Source organism: Podarcis vaucheri (genome assembly GCF_965113315.1).
Source record: "Podarcis vaucheri genome assembly, chromosome: 6".
NCBI lineage: Eukaryota > Metazoa > Chordata > Lepidosauria > Squamata > Lacertidae > Podarcis > Podarcis vaucheri.
The window spans coordinates 64,406,958-64,429,607 of record NC_138764.1 but is presented as its reverse complement, the minus strand read 5'-3'; the positions used below and the strand labels follow the sequence as shown (position 1 = coordinate 64,429,607).

Here is a 22,650-nt window from a genome sequence, read left to right as displayed (position 1 = left end):
GCTAGAGAAAACCAGGGTGGGCAGGTGGGGAGATGGATGTGTTTATAAAAGATAACAGCAAGAGGCAAAGCCTTACCCATTTCCCAGCTAATTGTCTCACTTCCTCTCCACTGAGCCTGTCACGTGCCTTTCTTTGCTCTCATGAAGCTGTCTTTAACATAAATGAGAGCTGGGGAGGAATAAATAACCAGGGAGGTGCAGGTAAAGCCAGTCAGGGGAGCCAAAGCAGCCAGCACAGGTCACATGGATGGCGGCAAGATGATAGACAAGGGCAGGTTCCAGAGGGAATTCCTGCATTCGTCTGTTGTGGCAAAGAGAACAGGTCTCAAAGACTTAACACAGTAGAGAGGAATAAACCTTTGTGAACAAGGGTCCAGGTGCAAGGGCATTAATTAGAGGTTTCACCTTTTTTTAAAAAAAATGGGGGAACACCTTGCCACTCTTCTTGCAAGTGCCATTTTGCTTGTGATGCAAGGAAAGCAATGAAATATTGGTCCCTTAGGTTGGGTCATGTGGATAAAAAAGGTTGATGTTTAAATACAGTGGTACCTCTGGTTACAAACTTGATTCCTTTCGGAGGTCCATTCTTAACTGGAAACATTTCTTAACTTGAGGTACCACTTTAGCTAATGGGGCCTCCCGCTGCCGCTGTGCCGCCGGCGCGCGATTTCTGTTCTCATCCTGAGGTAAAGTTCTTAACCCGAGGTACTGCTTCCAAGTTAGCAGAGTATGTAACCTGTGGTGTTTGTAACCTGAGGTACCACTGTCAATTACTTTTGCCCAAAGAAGGAAGGACTTTTCAGATGACATGGGAGTTTTTCTTAAAAATAGAAGTGGAGCTGAATTGCTTTTACCTCCAACTCAATCCTCCTTTCTCTCATTGTTCATCTCCACATCTGGAATAAAAAGATGTGGTATACATGCACTGTTCCAAGATATGAGGGAGGAGGATTACCACTTGGGACGGCCATCCTGTCAAAAGCCAGAGACTATCCATTTTCACTACTGAGATGAGGCAGAATAGCAGTCTCTTTCTACTATTTTTGCTTTCTCCATGCCATTCCATCTTTGGCCAGTAGAGAGCAAAAGCCTCCCATGTTTTGGAGCATCTCTACTTTTATATTCTGCCTTTGCTTCTGCTAGAACATTGTCAGAGAAGTTTAAGAAGGTCATCAGGTGTGATGAGGTGGGGGGAAAGGGTGTATGCAAACACACACACACACTATACATCTATATATTTTAAGACCATGACCCTCTACATTCCCTCTCACTGCCCCTGCTTCTCTTTCCTTCTTTTCACGTGGTGAAATTCAGCATTCTCCACTCATTGGCCAAGGACAATGTGAATCAGTACCAGAACTACTGCAGCTGCTTTGACCAATTCCACAAAAGGATAAATAGGAGTAGAACTGGGCTTGCTTGGCAGGGGGTTGGACTCGATGGCCCTTGTGGTCTCTTCCAACTCTATGATTCTATGATGCAGGAGAAGCCCCTTCAGCACTGGGCCAAGGAAGACTTGTGTATATAGTCATACCTCATGTTACATTTGCTTCATGATACGTTTTTTCAGGTTGCGTCCCGCGGCGACCCGGAAGTACCGGAAAGGGTTACTTCCAGGTTTCGCCTCTGGTAAATGCGCAGATGCACAAAATGACATCACAGGCATGTGCAGAAGTAGCGAATTACAACCTGCGCGTGCGCAGATGTGCCGCTGCAGGTTGCGTACTATTCATGTTGCGAACGGGCCCCCGGAACGGATCCCATTTGAAACCAGAGGTACCACTATAATAAGCAAGGAAGGGCTTGTGTTGTGACCACAGCAGGTAGAGAAAGTTGACACGGTGGACATCTAAATACATCTAAACACACCTGACAGGGTGTGTGCAATTGGCCCACAGTTATTTAGAGTTACCAATTCATTAAAGGATTTAAAATGTACTCATTCAAATTACTGGGCCTTGAATGAGTCCTGTGTTGCAATTTTTCCTCACAATCTCCCTGGGTTACAAGAGGGGAACTCAAGCACCTGCTGCCTTCCTTGGCTGTGCTAACCATTTCTCTGGCTTCCTTGCCGGAACTGAACCCCGATTCCCTGTGGCCAACATAGTAACCACAGACCATGGCAGTAGAGGCACATCCTGATGCCTCCCTATCAATGTTCAGTGGTACTGTCTCTGCGTACCAGAACAACCACAGGTGACGGGGAACCAGGGTTCAGTTCCCAAGAGGGGAATCTGATGGTATCTGATGCTATGAAGACACATAACCAGGGTGGCATAACTAGAATTAATTCCGTAACAATCTCTGCCTGAGTTGGGATTCTCCTCTTCTCACAGATATGACCAAGGGATCCTGACCTCCACTAAGGATCTAGTTAGTTTTGAACCCTGCTGCTGCTGCTGGGTGTCTCCTGCTGCTGCGTATACTGAGAACTGGCAAGCAGACAAGCACAGGAGGGAAACGGGCAGTGGCTTATTTTACAAAACTGGGCCAGGGCTGCCAAGGGTAGAAGAGGGCCCCTCCGAGATGTCCGTTGTTATTCATTCAAGTCCAGAGCTAAAAATGGCTCTATGGGAATTTACTGGCAGGGCCGGTGGGAGCAGAAAGAAACAAACACAGGACAAAAGTGGAGTTGGGGTGGGGAGGGAGATGCAAAACTGGCAGGCATCCGGAACATACAGGGAACAAGCGTTCCACCCAGTTTGAGCAAAACTGAAAGGCCCCAGAGAGGTCAGATAAATTGGTGGCGACTGTGTGGCTACTAAAAGCTGGTGCACATGGCCAGAACACCAGCAGGTGAGGCCTCTGTCCAACTAGCTGCACACACCAGCTTTCAAGGAAAGGAGATCAAGCAAGCAATGGACACAAGGAGAGATTTGCTGGTAAGCCACAGTACAACTGAATGCTGCATGGAAGACACATGCTGTTGTGACTAGGAAGAAACTTCTCCCCAGTCTTGCATTTGCTCCGAAGAGCAAAAAGATTGGTGTTATATTGCTCAGTTGGATTCAAGAGATCTTAGATTCCTGGATCGGCTTCAGGTTATATTCCCAGTTGTATGCACTCCCTTGTCAGTCCATAATGGATTTTGTTCCCTCCTATATAAACTCTCAGCAGCTTAGGGAGAGAGCCCTGCGCCTCCACCCAAAGGGCAGAAGCGACGTCCCTCAACAGTCGCAATGTCATCTGCATTCCAAGACTCTCCTTGAATGGCGCCTCTCTTTGAGCCTGACCCTCATGCACATTCAGCAAGCCTGAGCCAAAATTCCTTCCTTTCAAGAGAGAAGATGATGAATGATCAAGAACCCCTACCAACACTATGGACACCAATGACACACAGGCCAGATCCTCTCTTTCTTCTGCTCCATGTCTGTCTTTTATATAAAACATCTAGGAAAACACTGAGTCAGACCATTGGTCCATCAAGCCCAGTATTATCTACTTTGACTGGCAATGGCTCTTCAGAATAAGAACCTTTTCACTGGAAGTGCCAGGGATTGACCTCCTGCACGCAGAGTGTGCCCCCCTATGCCGCTGAGCTACAGCCCCTCTCCTTTCAGCAGCTTGGTACAACTACCCACAGGTCTGGCTGCTTCCCGGGAATCTGCAGCCACACAGCGGAAGAACCTGGGGGTATTTTCTCTCTTCCTTGGCCCTCTCCCGCCTTCTTCCAAAGTCAGCTAATTATTTTGATGCTGGAAAGAGGACAAAGGCTGGGGAAGTCCTCTGTTTCCACGCACCTCCCTCCCCCTGCGCACCACTGGCTTAGTCTGTGAGAACCACCAGCTCGCCATCGCTCTTCTCCTCGCCCTCCGAATCCTCTTCTTCGCTGTAGTGGTACATCTCGCCATCGGGCATTGAATGATTGTCCTCAGCCCCGTCCCCTTCCTCTGGCTTCAGGCTACGGGTGTTGATGATGACTGGCATGCTTGCTTCCATGCCACGGGGCAGGTAGTGGTCCATCAGGGGTGAAGCCAGCTGCATCCCAACTGACCGCTGGTACATGAGATCCGAAGAGGAAGCAGGCATCTGGCTGCCCTGAGGTCTAGAAAAGACATTACAGCATGAGAACTATAGCCTCCTCCCTGCTGCTCCTCCACTAACATATACCCCACCTCTCCACAAGGGACTAGGGACTCAGCTATACAGATGCAAATATAACGTTTGAAGTGCATTATACAAATATGACACTAGATGGCGATAGTGAGCTCATGGCAAATTCAATATATTTTTCAAAAACTTTTTTTTAAAGCATTTTCACAGCATTTCTAAATGTGTCTAGAATCCACCTAGATTGCAGTGTGTTTGGGCAATGCTACCCTCTAGGAAATGCAAGTGAAACAGAGGAGCTGTGTGCCACGACCCTTGCTGGATACCAGCTTTCAGATCCTGGGAAGGCCTTTCGGGGCTGCCTGTCTTCTGTGAAGTGCCAGCTATGCTGATGTGATGTGATCCAGCAAAGTATTTAATCACATGTGTGATCCCTTCAAAGTCAGCGAGGCTATCCATAGGCTTAAAGTTAAGACCCCCGGTTTAGTGTTTGTCTGGGTCAGTATAAATCAGCTGTGTCCTTGCCACCAAGGCATAATTTTTAAGAATGTGCATGCCTCTTTGTGGCGACTACCAAGGAAGCCTTTTGCTGGCCACAGTCAGAGGTTTATGGTCCCACATTTTGCTTGTGCAAAGGGCACTTTGCAGAGGACGTGTTGGCTGTCTTTTGCTCCCCAAATCAGCCACTCCCTAAGTCGGATCTGAGCAACAGCTCCTGGCTGGGCTCGGGAGCAAACAGAGGGGAGAAGGGGCAGGGAGCCTCACGCAATCAGGTAGCCCTGCCTGGCGTCCTGGCGCCGATTCCTCATCAATGCCTTGTATTCGCCGACACGGAGCCGCTTCCCTTCCACGATGCAGGTGCGCTTGGGGCGGGGCTTGTACTTGTAATTGGGATACTTCTCCAGGTGCTGGCGGCTGAGCCGAGCCTGCTCCTCATAGTAGGGCTGCTTCTCCTGATTTGACATTGATTTCCATCGTGAGCCTGCAAAGTGGAAACAAGAGGCAGAGGGAGAGGTTTAACCAGTTTACTTTGCTCTTGCTTCCAGCCATGTATAGCTAGCCTGTTCTGCGCTAAGTGAAAATACTGCTTTTTAATGTAAACAGGAGAGGATGTCCTTAAAACAAAAGGAGAAGGGGAGGGACGACACAAAAATAAATGGATTTGTGATGTTGGAGATGAGAAATATAGGCAAGCAATTACTCTTCCAAGTCTGAAGTCTGAACCCAATAAAAATGGGTTGTTCAGCAGGCCATAAATTACAACAAACAGGCTGCATCAGGTAGATCACGTAGTAGTAGTAGTAGTAGTAGTAGTAGTAGTAGTTGAAGTAGTTGTACCCTGCCCATCTGACTGGGTTGCCCCAACCTCTCTGGGAGGCTTCCAACAAATATAAAAGCAGAATAAAACATCAAACTTTAAAATTTTCCCTATACAGGGAATAGTGCTCATCTAGAAATTGTGCAAGACTTGATCAAGGTAAGGGATATGCCAGATGGAGCACCCATTTCAAAAACAAAACAAACCCTACATCTCCGCATCCCCTTGCAAAATGCCATATGTGCCTTTTAAATGAAGAAGAGCAAATATTTTCAATTCACTTAAGCTAGGAGCAAGGACCATAGATTCCTCCATGTGTTCAATTTGCACATTTTTAAATAGGTATATGTTTTATGTCCTCATTGAACACTAACCCTAACGTCATGGTTAATATCACTTCATACTACCAGAAGGAAACGAAATTATTCGCAGGGACAATGTACAAAATACAATGTACTATGAAATCCATTAACACGAAAGAAATATAATGAAAGTGCTCATCCACAAAAAAATTAACCCAGCACAAGATAACCACTGCAAAAGGATGAACACCAAAAATCAAACCGCCAAAATCCAGGAGACGCTGTGCTTAATAAAGACTTCTTCACCTTGTAATGAGCACATATAGCTGAAAAGTTTTCATTTGAAACTCCCAGCTATTGTCAAGCAGCAAACACAGACTCAGAATGGTTGTTTACATATGTTATTATTCCAGAGAGATGCACTGCACATTTCAAACACTGGATTACTTGAGAGGTGGTAAAAAGAGCCAGATTGCAAGGCCCAAGTACCAATACAGACAAGTGAGAATTTAATTAATTTTATTTATTTCGGCTATTTATATGCCATTTAATCACTGACGTTTCTAAATGGTGTGCATAAAAAAATCACAAAAAAGCATATGGTGAATAATATCAATGAAAATTAAACATCAGAACAGAGAGCTTCCTTAAAATGCTTACTGGAACAGAAAGGTCTTTTCAAATGCCCAAAGTTCTAACAGGGAGGGGATCTGCCTGATCTCAGCTGGGAGGCAGTGCCTCAGAATCAGGCCCACAATACCAAATGAACAGCTTGTGGGGGATACAAGTCGTGCATTTGAGTCCCTGGGGACCACTAACACTTGTTAAGGGCATTGCAAATTAATACAAGAACCTTTAACTTGGACTGGTAACATATGAGCAGCCAGAGCAAACTGTTTAAACCATGGCCTTATGTGCTGGTGATAGTCTGTCCCCACAAACAGGATAGTGGTAGCGTTTTGCACCAGCTGGAGTTTCCAGACCAAGACGAGGGCTTGCTCCACCTAGAGCCCTCTGCGATAATCCAGCATTTCCATATAAAAAGCCACAAGCCACAGTGAGCAGGCAGCCCACCTTTTGCTAATGAGAACCCCTCCCTCCTGCTGACCTTTCCTGTCACCTTCCTATGCTGCTCTTTTTGAATTCTTCCCAGCACAAGGTATGGTGAGCAGGTGCAACAGCTAAAATAGGCTGCCCTGCTGTAACTCGAATTCCCTGGGCTGGGTGACCTTTACTGTCATTCCCACCAGAAAGTGTGTGAAGACTGCAGGCTGGAGAGATATGGAAGGTTTCGTCCAAGCAGGGGAAGAAGCAGAGGAAGAAAATCAGCCCAAGACTACTTTGGCAGTCAGGACTAAAAACAACAAACACAGCAAGTGTTCAGAAGAAACTCAGCCTGGACAAAATTCACTTGGTGAAGGCTTCTTGGAGAGGGAAACTACAGCAAAGCCGGGTAGGTTGAACTACCCCTTAACTACAGTGGTGCCCCGCAAGACGAATGCCTCGCAAGACGGAAAACCCGCTAGACGAAAGGGTTTTCCGTTTTTGAGCTGCTTCGCAAGACAAATTTCCCTATGGGCTTGCTTCGCAAGACGGAAACGTCTTGCGAGTGTTCCGATTTTTTTTCGCTCCCCCCCTTTTTCTAAGCCGCTAATAGCCTTTTAGTCGCTAAGCCTTTAATAGCCGCTAATCCGCTAAACCGCTAATAGCGCTAATCCGCTAATAGGGTTGCTTTGCAAGACGAAAAAACCGCTAGACGAAGAGACTCGCGGAACGGATTATTTTCGTCTTGCGAGGCACCACTGTATTAAAGAAACTCAAAATCAAAACAATGATGAGTCCTGAGGCCAGATTTGCAAATACAGCTGAATGAGGTGGCAGAATGGACCATTATCATTTCTGACTGCAGGCAGGGGTGCCATTTATGAATATTTACCAAAGTACAAAAAAACACAAAAAAACCCTCCTTGCAGCAGAAACTGGCACACCGTGAAGCAGCTCCCTCTTCCCAATTTCTACTTGTAGGTAATAAAAATAAAAATGGAGTGTGTTTAAAAATGGCAACATCCTCATCTGCATTCAGCAGAGATCTAGTCGATTCTACCGTCTCCTGATGCAGCTCCAACCAGTGTTACATTCATTAATATCTGTGAAGTATTCAGCTGCTGCAGTTCATGTGGGCACGATACAAATTTGCACACCTTCAAACTATGCCAGAAAGATTCTGATGCAAATTCCCCCAGCTAGCTCATGAAAACTTTGAGATATGCTCTCTCAAATACCGTATTTTTCGTCCCATAGGACGCTCCGTCCCATAGGACGCACCTAGGTTTTTTTGGGGGGGGGCGGGGGGAAATAAAGGAAAAACTTTTCCCCTTTATTTCCCCCCCAAAAGCAGGTCGGGGAAACCGAACCAGGTCGAGGAACAGCGGGATGGCGGTGCTGTGCCTCCCTGCTGCCCCCTGAGCTTGTGGGGCTGGCCGATGTCTGCCGGCGCGAGGGGCGCTCTGCGGCAGGCTGCTATCCGCAGCGTGGGGAGCCCTGCGGGGAACTCCTGCAGGGCTGCCTAGGCTGCGGATGTGTTCCCGAAGCGCCGGGCGCTCTGCTTTCAGCGCGCCCGGCACTCCGGGAAGCAGGCTACTATCTGCAGCATAGACAGCCCTGCGGGAACTCCCGCAGGGCTGCCTAGGCTGCGGATGTCTTCCTGAAGCCTGGAGAGCGAGAGGGGTCGGTGCGCACCGACCCCTCTCGCTCTCCAAGCTTCAGCGAAAGCCTGCATTCGCCCCATAGGATGCACCCAGATTTACCCTTCATTTTTGGAGGGGGAAATGTGCGTCCTATAGGGCAAAAAATACGGTAAGTAGTGTTTAAGTAACACAAATCCATCACAGTGGCTATTTGTAGGTTGCAGGGTGAAAAAGGCAGTCTACCACAAGGCCCCTTGATGCTGAAGGTCAACGTGGGTTAAGAGCACTCCTTTAAATAAAGAGCCCTTACTTTTATTTTAGCAACAATACACAAGCCCAGATTAAACATGCGGAGAGTAGCCCACAAACCTCCAATGCTGAAGCATAACATGTTCACTCCCAGCACCAATGGACTGAGACCTCCTTCAGAAACCACACCAACCTCTTTAAATAACCACCCAGGCTGTGCGACAGCTCAACACTAGGCCACATCATGGGAAACACATGCTTGAGTGAGACAGCACTGCCGCTAGTGAGGGTTATTTTTGTTTAGCATTAACAAAACATGACATCTATATTAGGTATTGTGCTGTTAACTTCTACCTGTGGTGTACAAAAAGACCAGACAAGGAGCTGGATGTCACACAAAGCAAGCGTAGAATCCAGCCTAGAACTAAGACTCGTGTTCCATCAGCACAAGGACTTCTCCTTCCACAGTGGAACATTTCCTCCCTCTTTTCCCTGCCATGCACTCTCTAAATCTCTTCTAGGGGCTCCCTGCAACCTTCTGGAACAGATTTGGGGAGAGTGTGGGATGTGCATGGCAGGCAGTGGGGGAGTCCCATTGTGCAAGTGGATGTAGCAATTGAATAGCGCCCTGTGTTTTTAAGGCTCAAATCCTATGCCCACTTACCTGGCAGTAAGCCTCACTGAGTTCAACAGAAATTTACTTCTGAGTAGACATGGATCTGAGTACGCTATTATCCAAGAGTTCACAATCTTCTACTTAAATTTTGGGTTATGATTCAGGTGACGAGTGATCATATGATTTCTCAAAATATGCTTATTGGAACAGTCTTCAAAATATACCTTATATAGCAAGCTCATGGTACTTTATTCTCACAACCTGAATTTTCAGAGGTATGTGTTCTTACAACTGGGTTCCCTGCTTACTGGCTCTGACAAAGAAGAGATTACAAAGTAATCTCATTCTAATGTAGCGGCAGAGCATATGCCAATTTTTGCTCAATAGTTTAGGCTGGAAACCACCCACCAGCTGGGAATATACAGCAGAGCTCCCTGCAACTAAGAAGAGTTCTCAAGTCATCACTCCCCTTTCTTTACTGACCCCACTGTCAATGTTTTTGACAGGCCCCTGTCCCAAGAAGCTCATTGTCTTTCCCCCCTTAACTTAAACTTTAAAGCACCATGTACGTATATCTACACTGATGTAGCAGAACAACAACATACAGCTGCCAGGTCTAAGAAAAGTTGTGGAGGACCAGGCAGGGGTTGGGGCAAGCCACAGTGACTGGAGCAAAAGTGTTCCTTCACCCTCAGGTTTTCCCCAGCCAGGCCTTAGAATTCCTTAGAATTGTTTACCTGGACTGCTTGTAAAACAGGATGGGAAAGTTGCGGAGGTACAAAAGCTGTAGATCTACTTATTATTTTGGTCCTTTATAAGCAAGCCCCTGTGGTTGTTAAGCTTGCTAACAGGGATAATTGCCATACACGGGGGTTTTCTATGGGATGAAAAGTATGCATAAAGTGGCTCAGCGTGCTATGGCCACTGCAAAAACCTGGGGCTACTTTCTCAATTCAAATGTTGTGGGTTGTCATGGTGATACTTTGCCAAACTGGAACACTCACTTCTGGGTTTGCAGCGTCCGGGAGCAGATTTGTTCGGCAACTAAGCCGTTCGAGAACCAAGGTTCCACTGTACTCACTGCAATGGATGTGCCTTCTCCCATCTTCAACCATAAATCCACAGGCAAACCATGGGCCATCTCAATGAAGCTCATGGACCATTGGTGGTCCAAAGGCCACACTTTGTGGACCTCCAAGCTATGGGATTTGGCCTGTCACACAGGCCTTTGTTTTAACCATGTGTTTCATGAGTATTGCTGAGGTCAGAGATCATCCAGGAGTAGGCAAGGCCTAGTGTAGCACTGTACGGGGAACAGTGATAACGGGAGATAAATCTAGATGGCCAATAATTTATAATTTAAAGAGAGATAAATCTAGATGGCCAATAATTAATTGTGATTCCAGTAAAAGCACTAGAGAAGTCAATGCAGGTTGCTTATCATTTCCATGACTCAGAGCAGTTCCTACACTGCTTTGCTTCCTTGTGGTCCAAGGCAAGATACTTGCACTGCTCTTATCTGGTTTGTGATAAGCCATCCTTTCTGCCCAATCATCATGGGTTCCACAGGTAATCCCGCAGATTAGAATGAATATAGGCATGTTGTAGATTGCCACCTAATTAGCACTCATCAGTACCAACCGATCAGGATTTCTGCTGGCTGTGAATTTCAGAATAACTTCACATGCCCAGCATCTTAGGTCAGCTGCATGCTGGTGTGAAGAGAGAAAATCGCCTACTGGAAACCTCTCTTCTAAGTTCCAGGTTTTCAAGCACCAGTTCCTTGGGTTGGCGGCAGTCCACAGACTGCCTCCCACCAACCCACAGCTCAGAATCCTGTTCCTGGAAGGAAGCCTTATTTTGTTCCTTCTTCCAGCAGCAAAGCTCTAAAGAACAAGAGACAGAATAGGCTTGCTGTTGAATGGAAGAAGTGCTAAGTCTGTACAGGCTCACTCCTGAGGGCTACTGGGAAAAGCTGGCCGCCTGCTGACTTCACAGCTGCCAAGCAAGGCCTAGAACTGCTTCTCCAGGTCAGTGCAAAGCCAGCAGTTTATGTCACTAGCTTGCAAAAAAAAAAAAAAAAAAAAGGCCCACAACCACAGCTGTATCTATAGCTCCCTGAGAATGGGCTTCCTCTGCACATGTGGGTTTTTGCTCTCTTTTTTTCTAAAGCAAAAAAAGACCTTAAAAAATAGAAAAGGCTGCTTTCACATCTGCTTGTGTGCTCAGGTGTCAGAGCCAAAGAATCAAGACAGCTGAGAGAGAAAGAGAGAGAGAATATGAGGAGGATTTGCTTTTGTGCTTTTATCCTAGCACACAGCCTGCTGGTAACCTGCATGAGATTAGCAGTAATTCCTTGCCTGAGGGTGCATGGGGCTAACAATGTGCCTTACAGGAATCCCAAAAGCCATGGAGGGGAAGGGGGGGGAGCAGAACGAATAAGGACACCCGCCCACAGACTTACCTAAAATCTTACTGATGCTTGAGTTGTGCATGTCTGGGAAGGCCTGCAAGATCTTCCGTCTCTCGTCCTTGGCCCACACCATAAAGGCATTCATGGGACGCTTTATGTGGTTGTTGTTCCTGGATTCGGGGAAATGTCGTGAGCCTGTGAAGGAAAGACCAAGGAACAGCCACTATAGAGACACCAGCAAAGCCAAGCCAAACAGAACTGGCAAAGGATTAGGGCATTTAGGAGCAAGCAGCAGACTCAGTTTAGAAAAGAAAATACTTCTTCATGCAGTGTGTGGTTCAACTAGGGAACTCGCTTCCACAAGAGGCAGTGATGGCCACTGCTGCCTCTGCAGTTAGAGGCAGCAGTCTTGCCCTCCCCAAACCATGGACTTCACAAATTTTCAGCTTCTTTGCAGTTTCACTTACAGCTGACATTTTGAAACCACATTGTGCTACCTAGAGGCCATGTGTGGAGAACCTTTGGCCCTCCAGGTGTTGCAGAGCTACAACTCCCTGACCATTCATCATGCTTGCTAGGGCTGATGGGAGTTGAAGTTCAGCAATGTCTGCAGAGCCAAAGGTCTCCTACACCAGCTATACATAGCACAATGTGGTTTCTGCATATCAGCTGAGTGTGGAATCCTAAAGAAGCTGAGAACTTGTAATGTCCATGGGGGAGGAATCTCATTATACAAACTAAATGGGATTTTTCAGCTTTGCCTTTCCCCCACCCCGATTATTGGGCTTTGGAGACCTGAAAGATGTTAACTGCAGCAGAAGCACCTATGAGGAGCAGAAACGGGGGGCATCCAATTCTACCATAGATAATTTTTTATGATCAAGTATCATTACCATCCCCATCACAGGTTAGCATGGACTCATCCAGTCTCTGCAAAGAAGTCTCATCCACCTGTTCTTTTGCAGGTGAAGAATCCAAGCTGACGTGGTCCTGAAAGCACATGGGAAGGTGGCTTACTGAATTTTACCAGGGCAAGCAAGGTTAGGAGTAACTCAAATGAAAACTTCAACTGAAGCATTTACTGGCATGCACTTTTTGCTAATAATAATAATAATGATTATTATTATTATTATTATTATTATTAATACCCCGCCCATCTGGCTGAGTTTCCCCACCCACTCTGGGTGGCTCCCAATTGAGTGTTAAAAACAATACAGCAAACTTCCCTAAACAATAAATAAATAAAGGCTAAATAAAGACTGTATGCTTTTACTTGTTAGTCAAAAGTAAATGACTTTTAAGAAATAAGGAGCCCCCAAATGCAGGACTGCATAGCCTAAAAGCCGCTCCTTGACTGGCCAGCCAAGGACCGGCCCAAGACCAGCATGCGGCACTATCTGCAAGACAAAGGGGCCTGGAAAGGTTGTTTAGGACACACCACCATGTCTGAACTCAGCAAGCAGGGCAGGAAAATTTCAGAATCCCCTCAATTTAGAGGGAAGCCCCATTGAAACCAGACTGGAAACTCCAACAATCATTCTAGATCACTTCTAAAAGCATCACTCTAAAGACAAAAGTCATGGGAGCAAGATCTCCTTGTAACTTTATGACAACAGAGCAAGAATTCTATTTAGTGATGCTCCTGAAGTTCAGAATTGGGGAGTTCAGGGCACAAGCTTCCCAGTTCAGAACTTCTGGGCTAATCCTGAGCCAACCCCCAACCCCCGACCCTCCAAGGTCCAGAATCAGATTATAATTTGTTTGGTTCCAGCAACAGCCTCCCCACTGCCACACCTCTTCCCTTACCCACTGAATCAACCTGGCAGTGTTGGAGGTGATGAAAAGGGCCACTACTGTTACAGCTTAGGTCCTGCAGCAGCATGGGAAGTCCTGGAAAATATAATTCCCCAAAGATTCTAGTGTCTTAATAAGAAAGCTGAAGAGCTGAGAGACTGCAGTTCCCAGGGAACCTGGTACCTGGGATGCTGTTGCTCCATCTAGACCTGGCATCCCCAACCTGTGGCCCTCCAGATGTTTTGGCCTACAACTCCCTTGATCCCTAGCTAACAGGACCAGTGGTCAGGGATAATGGGAATTGTAGTCCAAAACATCTGGAGGGCCAAAGGTTGGGGGTGCCTGATCTAGACTGCAGCATCATCCCTGCTTGTTGCCTTTGCAGAGTATATTTTGGGGCAAAAAGAAGGGGCAGTGGAGGTAATTGTGGAAGCCCCACTACATTGTCTATTGGGGTAGAAGCTCAACTAAGAAGCTCACAAGCCTTCTCATATTCCTGATGATCTCACTAGACGCAAAAGCTCAGCATGCCTCAAGCTTAAAAATGTATACCTAAATTCAAGTCCAAACCAAGTTCCAATTAGCTCATTATAAATGAGTCCATTCCTAATTGAGTCTTGGCAAGTTCATTCTTCGCTATTACAAAAGTGGACTTTGAAAACTTGGGTACCAGTTACTTTCCTAACAGGTGATGGGTCTATCCCTCCACAGATTCCACATTATACTTATTCGTATCTGCTTCCTCAAAAATATGGTTTTCACACCTGACTTTTAACAGAGAGTGCATCTTCAGGGTGTTATAGGAGTTCTAAGGTTTTATATATGCAGAATTGTTGTTTAGTCATTTAGTTGTGTCCGACTCTTCATGACCCCATGGACCAGAGCACGCCAGGCACTCCTGTCGTCATATACAGAATAAATGTTCATAAATGAACAAGGCAAACACACATGCATAAGTACAATGCCTGAAACAGTACGGAAATCCTGACTCTCTCCCTCTTTAAGACCAAACCTGTCTCAGAAATACCACTTACCTTCCTATAGGGATGATTTGGAGATCCATCCAACGCTCTGCTTTGGCTGTGCAGAAGCTGTCGGGCATCCTGGATTGCTTTGGTGATAGCATCTCCCTCCCCCAGGAACCCTGAAATTTAAAAATGGAATGGAATCAGTGTCACAAGATCAAGCAGGGATATCTGGTGCCCTTGCACAGAGCCCATTCTCCGAAAGGTATTTGCGGAAGAAAGGCATGCCACTTAAGTTCTAGTTCCAGCAGTCTTAGATCCATTGTCTTCTAAGTATGGTTACCGAATTTTTTTAATGAATCCAGGGACACTTTTCAACTTCAATGGATTTTTGTGTGGGGACTGATTTGTAAATCTGGGGACTGTCCCTGGGAAATGGGGATGTCTGGTAACCTTACTCTAAATCTAGAGTGAAAATATATTTCTCATGGTATCTTCATTTTCAAAACCAAAGCAAAAAACTGCCATACACAAGCAGGCTTGGGATTTTAAATTACTGAAAATTTAAACATATATTAAATGAAACACATTTAAACAGAGCATGTGGACATAACTGATATGAAGTTGTGTTATACTGAGTTAGACCAGGACTGAGCATTGCCTCCACTGATTGACAGCAGCTCTCCAGTCTTCCTTAGTCCTGCCTGGAGATTCCAGGAATTGAACCTGGAACATTTTCTGTATGCTCTACCAATGAGCTACAGCCTTTCCCCTTCCAACACTGGTGCAGCAGGACCAACAGGCGAAGACAATGCCAAACAGAATCCCAAGAAATGCCAGGTTCAAGTCCTTCCTAAATCCAGAGATGGGTGCAGATCTTTTCCCACAGCAAATCAAGAGAGCAAGGTAACAAATCATGAGCTTGCAGTTGTCATTCAAATGCAGAAGCACTTCTGTGCCAGCTCGGAATCTGAGCAGGGGGAATTTCCATAGCCTTACTGTTATGTACTGAAGTTCTCACCCTGGGCCAGCAGGGGGATACTGTAGATAGTTTTCACTCAGGTCCACATATGCAAATAAGGGATTGAAAGTGACGTTCAGTGATTGGATAGTTACAGAAAGTGGTTACTGTTGTGTTGCAGTGGAGCTCTATATAAGCAGGCTGGCTGAACCCTTCAGTTCAGTTCTGTTCTGGCCTGTGAATAAACAAGAGCTGTTTGAAGAATCGCTGTGTCGTCTGATATGTTCACCCACAACTTAACACTTACCCAAAGGGAGGCTGGGAGGGCTGGTCTGCAGCTCCTGAGAGCCCCCATGGTTAGGAGTGAGGGACTGGCAGCTGCTGATCTTTAAGCTGGGTGAGCTGGAGGAATTGGGGAGCTCGGAGCCTTTGGGCTTTGCTGTTAAGTTCAGTGGCTGCGAAGATTCCTGAAAAGGAAGGAGAGGAGGAGAGTAGAAGCGCATTCCAAGGGGAGTTTGGGAGCCCACAGAGAAAACAGGTTGAGGGTTGCACCTGGATCTGTAGGTGGCCTGAGCTTGCAGGTCTCTTCAGTGCGGACAGAGGGGGGCTGTGCAGCAGTTGCATGGGGTACTCCACTGCAGATGGGACAGGAAAGAGAACAGTCGAAGATCAGTTATCAAATCAAACAGCTGCTCAAATCTTTCTCCCAGCGAAATCTCGCCAGGAATCACAAGCTTTCTGCATTAAGAGCTAGGAAACTCAAACGGGGCTCTCAGGGCTAGGCAACCCAAAACAGGTTTGCATAAAATTGAAATTGGTTTAACAGCTAATCAATAGTTCCCTGGTGTGTGTCTCTGAGCATTTGAGGGAGTCATGGTCCTCTGATGCAGAGTCTTCCTATGACAGCAGGAGGAGACAGATCCACACACTGGTCCTTCTCACGTGAATCCACTGGCATTGGAGCCTACATCTTATCCCCTAAACCCTGAGAAAACACCTCCAATAACTAAACCACAGACTCCTCTGAGGATCAGGGGAGCCCAAATTAGCTTTCCCCAAAACAGTTCCTACAGATGCAGCACTTGGCAGGGTGGGGGGCAGGGGACAGAGGCCTTCCCTCTTGACTGTGCGGCCCAGACCATAAAGCTCTGCCAGTTTCTCCAAGACCCTACCAAGACAATTTGGGATTTTCTGACACAGCTGCAGGGCCACTAACTGTAATCCTGGATGGTTTCTTGGCCCTTTTCTGAGGCAAGGCTAGCCCCAAACATTTTGCTGACTCAAGTGAAGGCCAAGATAGGCTAGTTGGAACCAGCTCTTTAAATCCAATAAGCCTGACTGATTTAGCTTTAATCGAAGATACTACCATCTTTTTTGCTCTATAAGACTCACTTTTTCACTCCTAAAAAGTAAGGGGGAATGTATGTGCGTCTTATGGAGCGAATGCAGGCTGCACAGCTATCCCAGAAGCCAGAACAGCAAGAGGGATTGCTGCTTTCACTGCGCAGCGATCCCTCTTGCTATTCTGGCTTCTGAGATGCAGAATTTCCCCCCCTTTTTTTCCTCTTCCAAAAACTAGGTGCGTCTTGTGGTCTGGTGCGTCTTATAGGGCGAAAAATGCGGTAAATTTGTCAACCGCATAGACTTGTGTGGTCCCATGGACACGCAAGACAACTGTGCAGAAGCACTCAGAAAGACGGTGTCTCATTAACCAGAATTCAACACTTTTCTTGGCCTCTTTGTACCTGGTTTACAAGGGATTGGCTGGATGGGAAGTGCCATTTGAGGATCTGGGGAGACCGGAAGAGGCTGGTGGCTGGGAGGAAAGGCTGGAATCATTACATAGGGCATGTTGACCTGCTGGAGAGAAAAGGGTGAGGGGGACAGACAGACAGACAGACAGAAAAACAGAGCCAAAGACAAAGTTACCTTTAAGCAGTGCTTTTTCTAGGGGGTACTCAAGGGTATGTAGTATTGGCACCTCTTTTTTTGGTTAAAAATGTGACATTTACTGTCATGGGTGTAGCCGAGAGGGGCACCTGCCCCCCTAATCAATACAAATCAACACAAATCTGACGTTTTGCCCCCCCAAAGCCTGCCTCCCCCAAACAAAAATGCTGGCTACGTCCATGCTTATTGTAACAACTTCATGTTGAAGACCAGCTCCTGTTTCTCTAGAAAAAAAAGCATTGCCTTTAGGGAACAACAGAATCTATCCAAAAAGACTTATCCAAGATCGTGTGAAGTTGTGGAGAGATCTCTGTGGCTTTCTTACTTTTCACTCTATGAGGTAAAGGTAAAGGGACCCCTGACAATTAAGTCCAATCATGAAGGACTCTGGGGTTGTAGCGCTCATCTCACTTTACAGGCCAAGGGAGCTGGCTTTTGTCCATTTCCGCAGACAGTTTTTCCAGTTCATGTGGCCAGCATGACTAAGCTGCTTCTGGTGAAACCAGAGCAGTGCACGGAAACGCCGTTGATCTTCCCGCCGGAGCGGCACCTACTTATCTACTTGCACTTTGATGTGTTTTCGAACTGCTAGGTGGGCAGGAGCAGGGACCGAGCAACGGGAGCTCACCCTGTCTCGGGGATTCGAACCGCCAACCTTTCTGTACCCTCCCAACATATCTATGGAGGTACAACCACGCCATACTGCAGTGGAGGGAAGGCTGAAGCTACAGTGAGAATGAGATGGGAAAATGCATTTCCAGTGCCATTTTTTTCCTTTTCTGTGCTCAAGGGAGCCAGAAGGGATGGGATGGTGGGAATTTGCAATGCAGGAGGGCGAATTGGGCTGCAGTGCAGGAGGCAAATTAGGACCTCCCCTCTGCACAATGGCTTTGATCAATTTGCCTTCAAAGTGAAGGGCCTATGGCTTAGTGGTAGAGCACGTGCTTTGAATGCGGAATGTCCTGGGTTCAATCCCTGGAATCTTCTACTAAAAGGGTAACAATCAGCTGCTCTTGAGTCCTTGCAGAGAGCCACATGTGGTGCTTTGAAGCCCTGATGATTAGCTGGTTGTTAGGGCTTTAAAGCACTATATACACAGCTATCTGCAAACACCAGCGATCAGACAATTGCCAAGGCTTGCAAAGAGCTGCACAGGGCAATATGCACAGGGCTTTGCAGGTGCCACCAGCCCCTTTATAGCTAAAAAAAAAAAATCTTTACCTGCCCCATAACTGATGTCATAGATGACTTCAGGTATAAGGCAGGTGGGCTCAGAGACCAAATGGGGAAGCATGGCAAGCCTAATCAGAACTGTGGGCCACAAGATTACCTACCCCTGATGTACAACATACAGTGGTGCCCCGCAAGACGAATGCCTCGCAAGACGGAAAACTCGCTAGACGAAAGAGTTTTCCGTTTTGGAGGTGCTTCGCAAAACGAATCTCCTATGGGCTTGCTTCACAAGACGAAAATGTCTTGCGAGTTCCTGCGGGGTTTTTCCCCTCCCCCCTTTTTCTAAGCCGCTAAGCTGCTTATCAGCTGATCCGATAAGCTGATAAGCCGCTAAAAGCCGCTAATAGCACTAATTCTCTAATCCGTCAATGGGCTTGCTTCGCAAGACGAAAAAACCGCTAGACAAAGAGAATCACGGAACGGATTCTTTTCGTCTTGCGAGGCACCACTGTACACCCCAGTCTAAAACACATTCACTTTGAAGTGAGACCCATGGATTTTGATGGGATTTACTTTTAAATAAGGGGTTTAGATTTGCAGCCATTGGCAGACCTATCTTACGATTTGAATCCATGTTCAATTCACTATTGTCCTGCTTCTATATTAATTTCTGGACAGCTAGAAAAAGAATTCACGTGACACTCCTAACCTAGTTACACAGGGAACATCTGGCAGAGCCAGGTGCCAAACCTTTGTCTCCTGATTTTCAGTCTATCTTCCTTGCTATGTGCAGGGGGAAAGGAGACCCCTTTTACCTGGATTTGCTGCTGTAGCAGGTTGATCTTGTGTTGCTGCTGGATCAGCTGTTGCTGTTGCTTGGCAATCTGCAAGAGGAGAAGACTATGAAGGGCCAAGGGGCCAAATGAACACAGGCAGCCCATGAGAGCTGCTGCCTATGAACCAGGCATTGAGAACCTCAAGACACATGACGCTTCCCATCCAGCTTTCCCAAGCGCTTCTCCATCTTTATCACAAAGGAGAACTTCCCAGCCCTTCCACAAGCCAAGCTTGAGTATTTGTAAGGAAGAGGTGAATGAGCACATTATTTGAATCAATCTGGTATCAGATTTGCACACTATAGAGCAGAAAACAAGAATATAATGCAGGGTGAGGAACCTGCAGCTATCCAGATATCCAGCAACAACTGGAGGACCACAGGCTCATGTCCCCTGATATAATGTGTACAGCATTACATTAGAACTGGGCCTGAAAAGTGGTAGCATTTGATGGTTCTGCAGAGTTGGAGTTAGGCAGTGGTATCCCAATACCTAACCTCATCCTAAAATCTAAGCTCTTGGGATTACTTCTAAATTATGAAGGCTCTCTCTCTCTCAAATTTGGTAGCACTGCAATGCATAACCACACCTGATGAAGTAAATGACTGTCCTTACTTAAAAGACTCAAGTGGCAATAAAATAGGTAGTTTTGATGACTTCACAGGAGATTTCATCTTCTTTGCCGCAGCAAACTTATATGCCCACTCCTCTGGAATCTCATTTTCTTAAAATTGTTCAGTTCCAGAGGTCCGTCCACTGGTCAAAACAGTACGTTAGAAGAGACATCTTGTGCGCCTGCACATTCAGCGGCAGCCACTTCTGCGCACATACAGATGGCAGAAGCCGCTTCCGTGCATGCGTGAATCGTGGCAAACCCGGTGATTACTTCTGGATTTGCCGCGGACGCAACTTGGAACGTCCGCAAGACGAGGCGTATGTAAGTCGAGGTTCCATTGTATCCCACAGGGGCTGTCAACTTGTCTTAGTCCTATGAGGAATATAAACTGGCAACTAATTTGTACATAACTATGACTGCTACTTGGTTTATCATTTCAGAAATACAACAGGTGTCAAAGTGCAGCTGACGTGCATGTTGCAATTATTCTTCCATGTTAACAACTGCTTGATCATTATACACCTTAAAATGGGGAAATGAACCTTTGAAAAGTCTTGACTGATGGACTTGGAAATCACAAGCTTGAAACAATAATGTTTTCTTTAGTTTTGGTGTTTTTTAAAAAAAACTTTCCTTTTTGTTCTGTATGTTTTCCTAATTTTTCCTCCATATTCACACATACCATGGAAACTGTACACTTTTTAACATGAGGATCTGAGAATTCCAACAGGCAAGGATATACAGAGAGATGAATCAATGTGATTCACAAATCACTGTAAAGTGGTCATAATTGCACTTAAGCATTACAGTTCTATAGGCATTGATCAAACTACATTTATAATTCATGCAGCTCATTGTAAGTAGTTTGTGGGGCTGAATTCTACATGCATGGGGAAAAGTTACTATCATTAATAGCTGGTTCTCCCACTCACCCCCAAATTCTCATGATTGCAAATACTGTGTAATTATAACTGTATTCCATTTTTTAAGTCTACAATTGTAATCCTAGTGCGGCTTGCACCAGATTAAATATGCATAGGATTATGCTGTGTATGGCCAGAGCTAATAAAACTTTTAACTCTTCCCTGTCACCATACAGTAGCCCAAATCTACCTATTCCTACCAGCAGTCACCATACAGTAGCCCAAATCTACCTATTCCTACCAGCATCACCAGAAGATAATATGTGACTTGAGAACCTGTTCACTTTACACCAGTTTTCCCATTCCAAATAAGGGTGATATTCAACTCAGTTTTAACCAGAGTCAATCCAGAGTCAATCCACTGATGTTACTGGTCCTAACTGAGTCATCTTGATTAATTTCGATGGATTTGTACCTAGTAAAACTTACTTGGCACCTACCTGTGTAGTAAGGCTTTTAGTGCTTTAGAACAGATTGTGTGAGTGACTCTCACTGCATTGTGACTCCCACACCAGCTACACTACTTCTAAATTTTTTCGCCCCTAAATCACTTGAGATATGTAAAGTGTCAGTAACTCCTGTAGCACTATTATATCAGGGACAGAATTGACAAAATTCTTTGCCAAGGTCACATGGGCTCTGGCCAAGCTGCATCCAAGCCACTTCCTGAAGACCTATCTCAAAGGTTGAGAAGGGCAAACACAGCCCCAAAGTTGTGTTCTACTTCCTACCTGTTCCTGCTGCTGCCTGGCCAGTTCCATCTGTTGCTGCTGCTTCTCAAACAGCATAGCTGCCATGTTCTTCTGCTCCGAGTGGGCAGTCAGCAGCTGGTCCCGCAGGATGGACAGCTGGTTAATCATGACCAGCAGCTGCAACTCCTTCTCTGCCAGGCTTTCTTGGGTTCCTGGGACAAACAAGAGCCCAAAGGAAAAGAGGAAGAGGAAGAAGGACAGGAAGAGAGCTTGTAAATTTAGGTCTGCGACATGTAATTCATTAAGAACTTTGTGGAGAGTGAAGGTGGTTCAAACAACACACACACAATGAAAGAAAGTGTAAGGGGACTAGGTAGATTAGCCCTGTGCCTGATGACTATTTGCACAGGGATCAAGGCTCCCTGTTCCGTCAGTTTATGAAGGGGATCTACTCACATGCTCATCTGCACACACAGACGTCCCCATGAATTGGTGGGAGGCAGCAGTCAGGGTCCCACCTTCGCATGACGTTCTGCCTGTGTACATCAATGGGCAGGTAGAGCCCCTTCACATATCAGCCATATGTGCAGATGGCATGGGTTGGCACTGCTACACACGGGCAAGAAAGGCAGGGCTGGCTGATCAAGCCACACAACCGCCTTCACACATTCTTTAAACACATAGCTCCCTGCCCCCCGAGAGTTGGATAAATCTAGGTCTGCAATGTACCGTATTTTTCGCCCTATAGGACGCACCGGCCCATAGGACACACCTAGATTTTTTGGGGGGGAAATAAAGGGGGGGAAATTATCCCCCCCCCCAGGCACGGGGCTGGGGCAGGGGAAGCCCGAGCTTCCTCCGACCCCAGCCCCCAGAACAGGAAGCTCTCCGCAACCCGTGGGAGCCCAGCATGAAGTCGCGCCGGGCTCCCACAACTTGCAGAGAGCTGAGCGAAGCCCACTCTGGGAGCTTGCGGGGCTGGGGGAGGGGGAAGCCCGCCGCCAGCCTCCAAACCAGGTCAGGGGACAGCGGGATGGCGTCGTTCCGCCTCCCCGCTGTCCCCCGAGCTTGTGGGGCTGGCGGTCAGGCTCTCCTGAAGCCTGGA

The 22,650-nt window shown here is 46.5% G+C and overlaps 1 protein-coding gene across 6 annotated transcripts in view; it reads right to left on the bottom strand.

Annotated features, from left to right (window-relative positions):
- Window positions 1–2,243: 2,243 nt before the first annotated feature.
- Window positions 2,244–22,650, bottom strand: part of SOX13 (SRY-box transcription factor 13) — a 60,752-nt gene continuing 40,345 nt past the window's right edge. For 4 of the 6 annotated variants that reach the window (XM_082228147.1, XM_082228148.1, XM_082228149.1 and 1 more), the window contains 10 exons: window positions 21,585–21,757; window positions 19,294–19,362; window positions 17,101–17,215; window positions 15,908–15,990; window positions 15,663–15,822; window positions 14,464–14,573; window positions 12,529–12,625; window positions 11,687–11,830; window positions 4,816–5,032; window positions 2,244–4,045 (listed from right to left, as the gene is read on the bottom strand). In XM_082228147.1, coding sequence (XP_082084273.1) covers window positions 3,766–4,045; window positions 4,816–5,032; window positions 11,687–11,830; window positions 12,529–12,625; window positions 14,464–14,573; window positions 15,663–15,822; window positions 15,908–15,990; window positions 17,101–17,215; window positions 19,294–19,362; window positions 21,585–21,757 — 1,448 coding nt within the window. In that variant the 3' untranslated portion in view covers window positions 2,244–3,765. The remainder of the gene's footprint in view (window positions 4,046–4,815; window positions 5,033–11,686; window positions 11,831–12,528; window positions 12,626–14,463; window positions 14,574–15,662; window positions 15,823–15,907; window positions 15,991–17,100; window positions 17,216–19,293; window positions 19,363–21,584; window positions 21,758–22,650) is intronic. The other 2 variants (XM_082228151.1, XM_082228150.1) reach the window with 2 other exon arrangements.